This window comes from Coturnix japonica, chromosome 1 (assembly GCF_054131305.1).
Source record: "Coturnix japonica strain WE chromosome 1, WE-NBRP24, whole genome shotgun sequence".
Classification (NCBI taxonomy): Eukaryota; Metazoa; Chordata; class Aves; order Galliformes; family Phasianidae; genus Coturnix; species Coturnix japonica.
Genome location: NC_140663.1, coordinates 162,991,543 through 163,004,022, shown reverse-complemented (window position 1 = coordinate 163,004,022; position 12,480 = coordinate 162,991,543). Strand labels below are relative to the sequence as shown.

The following is a 12,480-nucleotide window of genomic DNA, read 5'->3' as shown; positions in this document are numbered from 1 at the left end:
AAAACAAAGTGCCACAAGGCACTACAGTAACACGAGAAAACACTCCCAAAAATTTCACTTTTGACTATAAATCAGCAATGCCACACTTCTACATGCAGCAGATGAATACCTCCCAATTTTCCAAGTGTGCTCTAATACAGCTCCATTACAGCTATGCTTCCTTCACATGTTGAAAAATAAATCACCATATGAAACATTCACATTAAGACATATCTAAGCTAGTTAGAAAACTCAGACATTTACAAAATGACTAACTGAGCTGAAATAAATGAAAAAAAATACTAGAAATACTTGCAACTATTCTTTCCTATTCATAAGTGACAATTTTTCTCTGCAAGAACATTAAGAGAAATGTATCCTGTTGCACTTTTGAATGGTAGATGGTTATATTTGGTATTAAAATCTCTGCACACCAAAGTACCCAAATTTCTGCAGGCTGACAGCAGGTGCATGCTTTAAATTACTGCCACAACTTCACACTGTACAAGACAAAATACCTCAATTGTATCTGCTTGCGTTTCTGAAGTTCTTGATTCCGAAGTTCTTCCAAACGTCTCAATTCTTCCTGACGCCGCATGAGATCTACCAGGATTAAAAATGTAAGGTAGATAAAAGCTCTCAATTAACAACATGGTAACAAAAAATAAATAAATAAATAAATAAATCACTACCAGATTACCATTCTAACAATTATCAATTTTAAAATTAAAGCAACTTCTCAACACATCTAATCAGCTCCTTCCCATTCGGCTAAGCCTGCCTTATGAAAAAACCAGGAGGACCTAAGGCTCACATGGTAAGGCACTACAATGGCTACAGCTCCAAAGAAGATGATGGACACAGGAATGTGAAGCCCTCAAACAAGGGGAGTTTAAAAAAAGGAAGTCTCACTTAAATCACATCCTAGCTTTGCAGCTTTGGCAAGGTATCTGTTTTCTCACAGTGCTGCATAATGCTGAAGTCCCTTTTGCAAGGAAACAAGTGCAATTCATATTCTCCATCATCTATTGCAGACAACTGCACAACATAGCAGAACCAAGTGAAACCATGACTGTGCTTATAGCCACCTAGAATTAACTATTACTGCTAACACTACCAGAAAAAATAGCCACATTCTTCCTTGAAAAGCACTTTAAAAAGCTCTTAATGAGCAAGCCAGAACTAACAATAATAACTTTAGCTCTATTTGATACTGCCCAATCACAATACAGATTTCTGCCTGGAAACTCATGCATTCTTCAGTGAACATTGCCTCTTGCCAAAATAAAAGCAGCTGTTTGCATTTTCCATCTTCATAGGATATTAGCCATGTTATTTGCAGACACCATTCCACTGTGGCATCTATTAGATGCATTTTATGCTCAAGTTCAACTACTCCACACATTTTTACGTGCATTTTTTCACCACATTAATTAAATCATAGAATGGCCTGAGTTGAAAAGGACCAAAATGATCATTTAGTTTCAACCCCTCACTATGTGCAGAGTAATGAATGCCCAGAGCCACATTCAGCCTGGCCTTGAATGCCACACAGATGGGACATCCACCACCTTCTGGGGCAACATGAGCCAGCGTGACGCCAAAGTCAGAAAGTAAATCACTTTTATTAGCTCTGCAAAAACCTTTCAAACTTGCAGCAGCACATATGATTATAAATTTTTACAGCGCTGCATTTACCAACATATCACGCATTTGTTTTCTTTTAATCACCAGTTTTAACAAAGTTAAAATTTGTTATATTTGTTTTAACAAAGTTTACCAGACAACATCCTTATTGACAAGACAAATCTTTTCCCTCAAACAAGTTTTGCAGGCCTGCTTTTACCATCTCTGCAAAGCCAATGAACTTGAATCGACTAATGATTAAAACAAAGTTTCATTCAAATAAAAAAGCTGCAGGACCATTTCCTTACAACAGCGCACACTACAGCAGACTTGGCCAACACCACCTTCATAGTCAGCCACAGACTCCTTAGAATAAAACCTAGATAGTATCAGAGTATTAATGAGATCATGAATCAACCCATTCTGCATTCAGCATTGATTACTGTGGGGAAGGGTGTATACTGTCTTTATCTTATTTCCCACTTAACTATCATTCCTTTTTTCCTTACATTAATACACTGTAGCAGGATTTTCTACCTTCTCTCTACCACTAACTACTATGATTTTATCATTTCCTCCCCTCTGAGTTCTTCAGCCCTTATTTTACACAGCTCTAAACAAAGAGATGTGTAAAAGTTACACACCTAGTTCTGATCACTGCTCTTCCTGAAACTGTCAGAGCTTAAAAGCTCAGCATAACAATTGGGTTCGGTACCCCATGACAATGGCAGAATCTTGACACAAAGCTTTATTAGCTAAACAAAAAATAAAGATCTAGGTGTTCAGGCTGAGCACAGAGCCTCTCACATTAGAGGATCTGTAATACTGCTAATTCTGGACTGGCATTTATTGGATGCAGTCCCTTCCTCTGAGCAGAAAAAAACCTGCACTGAAGCAGACAGCTGTGAAAGAGGACAAAAAGCACAACTATTAGCTTCTTCATCTTCTCATGCCTAAAAAAAAGATGAACATCTTCAATATTCAACTTCCTGCAGATTTAAGGACTGGAGGCAAAAGTGTCCCCTCATCTCAGGAGTTAATCCTACAAGCAGAAATACAAAATCCAAAAAGCTTCATTGTTTTAGCTGCTAATTTTTCAGGTTCCAAAAAGTAGAAAGCAAATGGCTGATACAGAATGAAGTTTCGGGTTAAATCTAGTCAAATCTTCCAGTATTGTGTTGAATTATCTCACAGTTTTTTATGAGGGAATATTTACACAAGTCTAAAGCATCCCAGCAACATGTAGATCAGAAATATCATGCCAATTTACTTACGCATGGAAACGTGTATTCTGCTTTACAAATTACTGCTGACTCAATCTGTCAAAACATGACACTTTAAAGTGAAAAATTACACACGTTGAAAGAATGAAGTCCTTATCTTCAGTGTTAATTCCATGCCATAAAAACTCAGGTGCTTCAGCCAGCAAGTTCTAGTGCAAGTCCCAGCACCTCTGATAAAGCAATTTCACTAAAACCTGTTTTCCTTCATCTGCTGAAGTATATGGATTGTAGGAAACTTATTCTTCTCAGCTTTTTAGCTCCTAATCACTACTGTGCTATAGTTTTACATTCCATGTTTCAGAATATCTTTCAATAGTTCTTGAAATCAGTCGTTTGGTTTGTACATCAGGTGTGCAAAAACAGTCATTCCAGGTTCCAATGCCTTCTGCTCCACTGCATCTTTCTTAAAAATCACAATTCAATCTCAATAGGTTATTTTCATGTACTTTGAAGCTGAAGAGTTGGTGAGATAAAACAAGAAACATGTCTACAGCTCAGCTCTTCAATTTCCTGCACATCCATAGCTTAAATCTGAGCATTCCATTATAATCAAAGAAGAATGAAAAACCCTCTTCCCACAGCCTATTTTCTCACTAGATTATTGGCACCAAAAAGATTCTCATTCTAGTGGCTCTTCAGCAAAAGGAATAGCCTTCTTTTTCTGTGTAAAAGCGGATCTTAAAAGACATTAAAAAGAATGAGAACTTTCTTCTTCAGCATCCATAATAGGAGCTACAGTACCTATTTGGCATTTGAATTTTTTTTATTTTTTTAATTTTATTATGCACTGTACTACAGTACATGATCTTATATAAACACGGTTTGTCATTTAATGCAAGCATGCTCCTTGAGAAACAATAGGAAAGGTGAACTTCTTCCTAATGACAGCTTTTGGTTGCAGCAGAACTGTTAAGTCTAAAGAACTAAAACCAAATGGTGCTCCATAGTTCTCAACTGGAAAGCAATGCAAATAGCAGTAATGATGGGCCTTCAGCTTTTTGGGAAGAAGACTATCAAGCAGTAAATATCAGGTACTTGCCCTGTTTCTGCTTTCTCTACCACGGAAACACAAGCTCAACTCAGAGCCATTCCCAAAGGTAGGGCTTGTCTAAAGGACTTTCTTTCCCCCAAAACTACAGAAAGAGAACACACCTGCCAAATCTCAGAAAGCAAATGGGATCCTGGGCTCCATCAGGAGAGGGGTGGTCAGCAGGGATAGGGAGGTGATTGTCCCTCTCTGCTCTGCTCTTGTGAGGCCCCATCTGGAGTACTGTGTCCAGGTGTGGAGCCCTCAGTACAAGAAAGACATGGAGATTTTGGAAAGGGTCCAGAGGAGAGCCACGAAGATGATCAGGGGGCTGGAGCACCTCCCCTATGAGGACAGGCTGAGGGAGTTGGGTTTGTTCAGCCTGGAGAAGAGAAGGTTGCGGGGTGACCTCATTGCAGCCTTTCAATACCTGAAGGGAACTTACTCCCAGGAGGGGAGTAAACTCTTCGAAAGGGCTGACAATAGCAGGACACGGGGAAATGGATCCAAGTTGAAGGAGGGAAGATTTAAGTTGGATGTTAGGGGGAAGTTCTTCACTAGGAGAGTGGTTAAGCCTTGGAACAGGCTGCCCAGGGAGGCTGTGGATGCCCCATCCTTGGAGGTGTTCAAGACCAGGTTGGACAGGGCCCTGGGCAACCTGATCTAGTAAAGGTGTATGTTTGGTGGCCCTGGCAGGCAGGGGGGTTGGGACTACATGATCCTTGAGGTCCCTTCCAACCTGGGTCATTCTGTGATTCACTCTGTAAGTTAAATAAGAGGGATACACCATTTTATACTGTCAAGAATAACGTAGCTTAATGACAACTGTTACTTATTTTGAGTTGCTTAGACATACAGTAATCATGCACACAGATTTCTCAGTTGGGTTTCAAACATTTTTATAAAAGAGTAAAATTAGCTGCTGTACTATTTTGGGTTGTATTGGAGGAGCACAAACAGCTGTAACAACTATGAGCTATCATTTTCATTTTTTTTTCCTGCCCAGGGCACACAAACAGTGCTTTGTCACATCTATGTCCATAAGTAACACCAACAGGAAATAATTTCACAGATGAATTTGAGGCTATCATTCATTCTTGTTACATAAACTACTTATACCACCAAAACTTACGTGCAAAAACACACCTGGGCAACCTCCCTTTTTTCAGCTTCTTAATCCACCACCGCAAACCCTCAAAGACTATGCAAATAGAGAAATGCTACTTCCTTTGCCTCAGTTTAACACATATAATTAAACAGCATCTACCAGAAATCTCTGCATTTAACATACAGCTCAATATGCTACAAAAAGAAAACGTGTTAAAAGAAAAGAATTAATACTAATACATTATCTGATATTTTACCTTGCCTCATCAACATTAGCTGATGCTCATGTCTAGCTGCTTCCATTTCTGCCTCTAGTTTCTCTTTGGCTTCTCTAATGTTCCTGTCAACCTGTTCACGCTGTTGCTTTTCCATCTCATCAAGAGCCTTCCAACGTGAAGCATACTCAAACTCAAATGTTCCAGGTTGAGCAAAACGTGGAGGCTGTTCTCTTTCCCTAATAAAAATTTTGCAGTTAAAATGTACAGAAGGACACATTAAGATCAACAGCTGTAACAGCCAAACAATTTACAAACAATCATTTCAGATGTAGTAATCTGATGCAAAGTCAGATCTGCGTTGCAAACCAGTTTGTCAGAGTTTAATTCAGCTGTTAGTGTAGTAAGTAATCTGATCAGAGAAATCTGCCCCGTAAGTATCTATTCAATTTAAATAATCAACATGAAAATGTTTAATTACCACGGTACAAAACATTTAGCTGTGACATTATATACTGGGTTCACCTTTCTAAAGTGATCAAGTCATACAAGAAATTAAATGCATATTGAAGCTTACTAAACAGTTCAGACTGTTAGTAAGAATACTTAAATATTTAAAGAAGCCAACATTTTATTCACATTCTAACACTAATGTTGTAAAGAACAATTATTTTTTTTTTTTTTGTTACGTATTAGTCTACAGGTTTACTTGCTTACCAGAATAAGTTTTTTTAGTTTCAAGCAGCAAGATTTCTACATAGCAATCAAATTTGAATGTTAGAAGTAACATTTTCTAATGAGGTAAGGAAAACCCCCTTTCACCTCATGCTAAAGACTTTTGTTTAAAATTACATCCAAACCACAGAAGCTGCCAAGATTTACACCCCACTGACTCCACAAACAAGGTGGTGCTAATCTGAGGACAAAATTCTGTGGGTGTGTACACACGTCTGTAGGATCAGACCACACCCCAAGCTCACAAAAGACTACCAGTGACCGGCAGTAAGTTCCAGCTCATTTCAGCAGACCAGGAATCCCTACTTCAGTAAAATCACAGAATGTTTAACCAACAAGACTCCATTTTACTATGATTAGGAAAACTAAAGAAGTTGCTTGTTAATCTTTTGACAAAAACCAATGTAGCATTACAATAGTTAAGTTGGAAGGAACTTAAAAGATCTTAAGGTTCAACAGCTGGGACCTGGGAGTGCTGCAGGGTGCAGTGTGCCCTGGCAGCCAAGAGGAAAACCAAGTTTTGAGGGGCATTAAACACAGTATAGACAGGTAGTTCCAAGGCACGATTCTCCTGCTGTATTTAGCACTGGTGCAGCCCAGCCTTGAGTACCGCATTTAGTTCTTGGCTGCACTATATAAAAAGGATGTAAAGGTACTCAAGTGCATTCAGAGACAGACAACAAAGCTGGCAGAAGCACTGCAGGGCACATCCTATGGGAGGCAGAAGACATGGTTTATCTAGTTTAGAGAAAAGGAGGGGAAGAGCAGACAGAGGTACCAGGTTATTCTCTACAGTAACCAATGAACAATGGTACAAAGCCCCACCAGAAGTAGTTCAGACTGGATACAATGAAAACATTCTTTACCACGAGGTGGTTCACACCCAGTGACTGTTGGTGGCCAAGAGGCAAGTTGGATAACACTGTAACTTTGATCAGCCTCAAGTGCTCAGGCAGCAGACTCAATGATCTTTGAAGGCTGCTTCCAACTGAACTACTCTAATGTTAGTTCTGAATACAGAAACAACACATCACTTTTCTGTGTGAAAGAGTTAACTGACCTAACATCTGGCTTCCCCTGGGCTGTACAAAATAAACATACAGCAACGTGCAATAAAAATGTTAGCTTACTAAATACTTACTTAGTAACTTAATTCTATAGTTAAAAGTCAAACAGGACTCACTTGTGATACTGTTGTGTTTTTTGCATTAGCTTCTCTGGGAGCCCATCTTCATCATCAAATTGCTCCATTGGCTCCACAACAACAGGTCGAGGTGTTCTGGAAGAGAATTTCAATTGAAAAACTGAATAACGAAAAAAACAGTAAAATAAGCTGCTTTGGTATTCTGAAGCAGCACTCTGATTTTTCAAGGATAATTCTAGAATAACTTCTACATAACGTAGAGTGCATTCCTTGAGTTTGCAGCATTTGAAGTAATCAGAGTCAAGTATTAGCTAATGGTGGGTAAGAATAAAACCTTCAGTTGTATATAAGAAATACACCAGGTTAGGAGTATCTAAACAATACCTTAAAAAATGTAAGAGCTACGAAGTTCTTATTGTCAAAATACCCTTTTGTTCCACTTTTTTTTTTTTTTTTTTTTAACCAACCTTGCAAATCATAGAAAAAACAAAAAATATTTATATATTTTAAGAACATGGACAGCTAGAAAAACTCTTTGGGTATCAAGGCAGATTTGGGGGGGGGAGGGAGAGGAAACAACAGCCTGGAATCACAGTGCACGTATTTCTCTTAAAATTTCTCCTTTCTATTCAGAGAGATCTCCCCTAAAATATCAAGTTTCTGATTTTGAAGTAAAACAAAAACTATCACAGCACAAAAACTATCACAGCAGGAGATTCATATTAATTACATTTGCTTAGGTGTCCAGTGTGTTTCCTAACATGCAGTTGGAAGACAGATATCAAGTGCTTTTTATTCACTAAGTCATGGTTAGATGATCACTTCCATTAAACAAAATTCGCCAGTAGCTACTAAAACAAGAATACCCTCCCTTGTATCCATGCTTTTCTTTCCCCTGCCACATCTCTCATGCCAAGAATAGCATGCTAGGATATGAGGATAGCTCAGGTAACATTACAGTATTCACTGAACTAGATTAGTTGCCTGGTTTGGCTCACCACGCCGCCACTTAAACACTAATGCCAAGAAAATCCACAACAAGAAGTAAAAACAAATTGCTGGTGCCTACCGATAACAGTAGAGACTTAAACTGAATTTACTACGTATCCACCAGGTCAGATAATCAGGATTCAGTTCAATCACATATAAGATTTATGGTATTATTATCAGCAAGAGAAGTTCCAAATGGTTTTTCCACCTGCCATTTCATCACAGCAACATATTTTCCTGCCTTATCCTCAACTGGACCTGGTGCTCTTATCACCCAGGTGAGCAAGCACCTTCACTTTCTAAAACAGCAAAAAATGAACGTAACAAAAGCAACCACATACTTTCCATTTGTTTCAGTAAGCACAAATGGCTCTTGGAAGTTTCAGACAAGCTCTCAAGCTAAAAGCAGCCTGAATCAGAACTGCAACTTCCCAACACTGCAGTAGCAAGCCTCGATACTGTGAAATTGCAGCCTTATTTGCCCAAATTACAAGGGGTACAAGAGGAAAAAAAAAAAGAAAAAAATACATTCCTGAACATTTACCATTTCACTCATCCTTTATGAAAACACCTGAAGCTGTCCCTGGCCATTGTACAAAAAAGCACAGCAGTTAACGACTCTTGTCACCAGGTACAGAAATAAGAGATGGCAGAAAGAAGTGCTGGAATCCACAGGCTTGTTTGACCTTGGAATTTTTCCAGAAATTTCTGCCATCAGCTTGAGGTGCAAAACCTGAGTTTACATTTAAAAAGAAAAACCTACAGCTGTGAAAGCTATAAATGCAGCTTGCTTGAAGAAAATAAACCTTGCAACGTCTTCCTGAGTTTAAAGCAATCTCCCCAAAGTCGCACGCTTGTTTGCCAAGAATCTCCTATCATTACTGGGATGAGGAAGAGTGCAATGAGTGAAAATAAAGCCTCATTAAGAAAAGCCCTATTAAACAGACTGGAATCCAACTCAGTGGAAACTACTTGTAAGCAGAAGACTGGCTTAATTTTTTGTTCTCCAGAGTGGAGAATGTTGGGCATTCATGTAAAGCGCCTTTCATTTCTGACCTCAAGGCTTAGAATCATAGAATTACCCAGGTTGGAAAGGACCTTGAAGATCATCAAGTCCAACCGCAGCCTAACCATAGTACCATATCTCTAAAAACCCTCCACTAAATCATACCCCTGAGCACCACATCCAAACGGCTCTTAAACACAACCAGGGATGGCGATTCAACCACCTCCCTGCTTCCATCATTTGAATATAAGAACTCTGGAACGCCCTCAAATGCTGTTTCCTTTCACATGAGAAACGCGCACTCGATACAAACGCAAACAAAATCCCATGAACTTACGTTGTTAGCAGGAATGCACCATCACTGCATCTTTCTAGAGCTTTCCGTGCCGGAGGTTTAGCTGCAAACTCTACGAAACCTTTTCCTGTAGCTCTGCCGCGATCATCCACCACCACGACAGCTCTCTCCACAGGTCCAAACTGAGAGAACGCTTGTTCCAGCAGCTCATTAGAAACCACGGGTGAAAGATTCTTGACCGTTAGGGCAGCTCCGTGAGTAGCAAATCGAATTCGAAGTGGTCTGCTCTTCAAAATAGTACCATCAAGTTCTGCTTTTGCTATTTCGGCCAGTGTCCTAGATTCCTTTTCCAAGATACAAAATATTGTACGTTTTATTTGCAAAGACAACAGACGTGGCTTTTGTGCAGTCGTTCCTCCCCTCCAAACCCCAGAAAAGTAGCGTTTTTTCTTTCTCTAACAGGAGCTCATTTCAATTAAGGTCATTTAGTGTTTTTCCCCTCCAAAAGTTCCTATCCACTGACTGAAATAACACTCTCTTTTCATATCTTACAATTTAGTCTGACAAAAGTTACTTGAATGCAATTATTTCTTACGCATTTAAGGGCATAATTAGAGATATGATTTAGCTGGGAAGTATTGGTAATGGTTGGACTGGATGATCTTCTAGGCCTTTTCCAACCTTGATAATTCTGTGATTCTGTGCATAACATTCTCATCATCAGATAGATCTGTACTGTGTCTGTACTGCACTGTAAAGGCTTTCAGCACAGTTGAGAATTTGACACCTTTTAGTATTTACCTATTCACACCATAAGGAACATTATTTTCAGAGATAATACTACGGGATCGAAGGTGTCGGTGCTTCCGTTTGCTTTCTGGGATTATTTTTTTTAATAGATGAAAATATCCTCTGAAAATAACTTGTTTGTTGCCACCATTGGATGAACTCTCCATCTATGCCTAATTCTCACAATTCATCTAGAAATGATGAAATTACATTGATGCTGCTGGATTCATTCCCCTCATACTTATGGCTTTTCTGCACCCTCATCCACGAGACAAGTCCTGCTCAATAACTGCCTTCTTCTCATTTCAGAAATCCTCCACTAGTTTTATATCTGCGATCCCAAATATTCAAACAAATAATTCTTTAAAAGGCAGACATTATCTCCACACCTCATCAGCCACATCAATAGTTTAGAATCATAGAATTACCCAGGTTGGAAAAGACCTTGAAGATCATCAAGTCCAACAGCAGCCTAACCAGTACCCTATCTCTAACAACCCTACACTAAATCATATCCCTGAGCACCACATCCAAACGGCACCTAAACACAACCAGGGATGGCGATTCAACCACCTCCCTGGGGAGCCTATTCCAGTGCCTAACTACCCTTTAAAAATATTACTTTTAATATTGTGCAAAAGGGACATTCAGATAGAAGCTGATCTCTGTAATCTAATGCATGCAAATATATTGCACTCCTTCCAGAACATTGTTAATTCCAGTTGGGAGTACTCTGTCACAATAAGAACAGATGGCAGAATGCCGCACGTATCTTTGATAAGCAAAAAGAAAAACAATCTTACTGAGCAAAAGATACAAAAAAAATCCCAGGTTGGGGCGGCACATGAAGCACTTTAAGGCTTTTCTCTGAACTCTGCAAATCAGAGCATCCTAAACGTGGCAGTCAGGGCAACTAATCCTGCACATCCAACTGAAAAACGGGAATGCAGCATAATGTGCCTTGAGGATCATTTCTCTTTTGAATGTTCGACTTGAAATAATAGCGCTCGAGTTGTATGCGCCCATAAAACGCGACCTCATTCAATTGAGACAATTTAAGTTTCCAATCTGGTACAAGTGTGAATGAGACGTTCTGAGCTTTCAATACGCGTGAGCAACAGTATTTCAAAATGAATCCGTGCAATCTTTAAAATGAACCGCACGAGGAAATACTCATAATGAATTGCGCAGACTGAAATTTGCTTTGGCACAGAGAATCCGAAAGTACAATAAAACGCTCCCAGTTATCCCAGTTAATTAAGGATTTCTCTTTTTCTTTTTTTTTTTTTTTTTAACGTATATTCAACGAAAGGAGCAGATCGCGCAAGATCTCGCATCCGAGTTGCGGGAGCAGCCAGAGCAGCACAACGGGGAGGGGAAAGACCCGAAACCCGCAGAGCCGCGAGGGGGGAAGGCCAAGGGATTATAGAGAGGGGCAGGGGAGGCGGAGGGGCGGGGAGGGGGAGGGGGGTGCGCGGAGAGCAGCTGAGCAGCAGAGGACAAAAAGACAACGAACGCGAGGCAGCGGCTGCGCCTCCCGGCCGCCCCCCGGGGACACAACGGGGCAGGGCAGCGGCAGCACAGCCCCGAGCGAAGCTCACCAGGCGGATGAAGCCGAATCCTCGGTCCCGGTTGATGAACACCTCGCTGGGCTCCCCGTAACGCTCGAAGAGGCGCTTGAAATCCTCCTCCGTGATGTCGGTGGGCAGATTGCCCACGAACAGGCGGCAGCGCTGCGTGTAGCTCTTCTCGCCGGGTTTGAGGAAGCTTTTGATGTCGATGGTGAACCCACCCTCCTGCTCCTCATCCCCACCCTCCTTGCCCGGCACCAGCGCCATGGCCGCCGCCTCGTTCTCCGTCTCTAGGCCCCGCAGCCCCTTCAGGCCGCCGCCGCCGCCCCCCACCATCCCCAGCGGCGCCGCCGGGGAGCTGTTCTCGATCCGCACTTGCTTCAGATTCCGATTCGCCGCCATGTTGGGCCCTCGCTCTCTTCTCCCTGCTTTTCTCGGGGGACGCGGAGCCGCGTTGTGCAGCCACCCCCTCCGCCCCGCAGCCAATTCAAAATGGCGCCTCGGCCGCCCTCGGCGACTCGTACCGTCCCCGCGCACGGTCCCGCCCACCGCCGGCCGCGCGCCCTCACCGGCCGCCGCGCCTGCGCACTGCGCTCCCCGCGGCTCCTCGCCGGGCGGGGGGAGCGGGCTGCGCACGCGCCGTGTGGCGCGGCACGGCGGGGCCGAGGAGGCGCCGTGGCCGCCCGCGTTGGGCCGATCTCCTTCGGGCGCCG

At 41.6% G+C, this 12,480-nt stretch overlaps 1 protein-coding gene across 12 annotated transcripts in view; it reads right to left on the bottom strand.

Annotated features, from left to right (window-relative positions):
• PSPC1 (paraspeckle component 1) overlaps positions 1 to 12,267 on the bottom strand; it is a 60,716-nt gene extending 48,449 nt beyond the window's left edge. For 9 of the 12 annotated variants that reach the window (XR_014942204.1, XR_014942207.1, XR_014942205.1 and 6 more), the window contains exons 1-5: positions 11,798 to 12,267; positions 9,450 to 9,751; positions 7,156 to 7,251; positions 5,280 to 5,476; positions 498 to 582 (exon numbers count right to left, since the gene is read on the bottom strand). Coding sequence is in view for 3 of the 12 variants with exons in the window: in XM_015852187.3 (XP_015707673.2) it covers positions 498 to 582; positions 5,280 to 5,476; positions 7,156 to 7,251; positions 9,450 to 9,751; positions 11,798 to 12,169 (1,052 nt within the window). In the remaining 9 variants the exon portion in view is untranslated. The remainder of the gene's footprint in view (positions 1 to 497; positions 583 to 5,279; positions 5,477 to 7,155; positions 7,252 to 9,449; positions 9,752 to 11,797) is intronic. The other 3 variants (XR_014942211.1, XR_014942210.1, XR_014942212.1) reach the window with 1 other exon arrangement.
• Between the last annotated feature and the right edge of the window lie 213 nt (positions 12,268 to 12,480).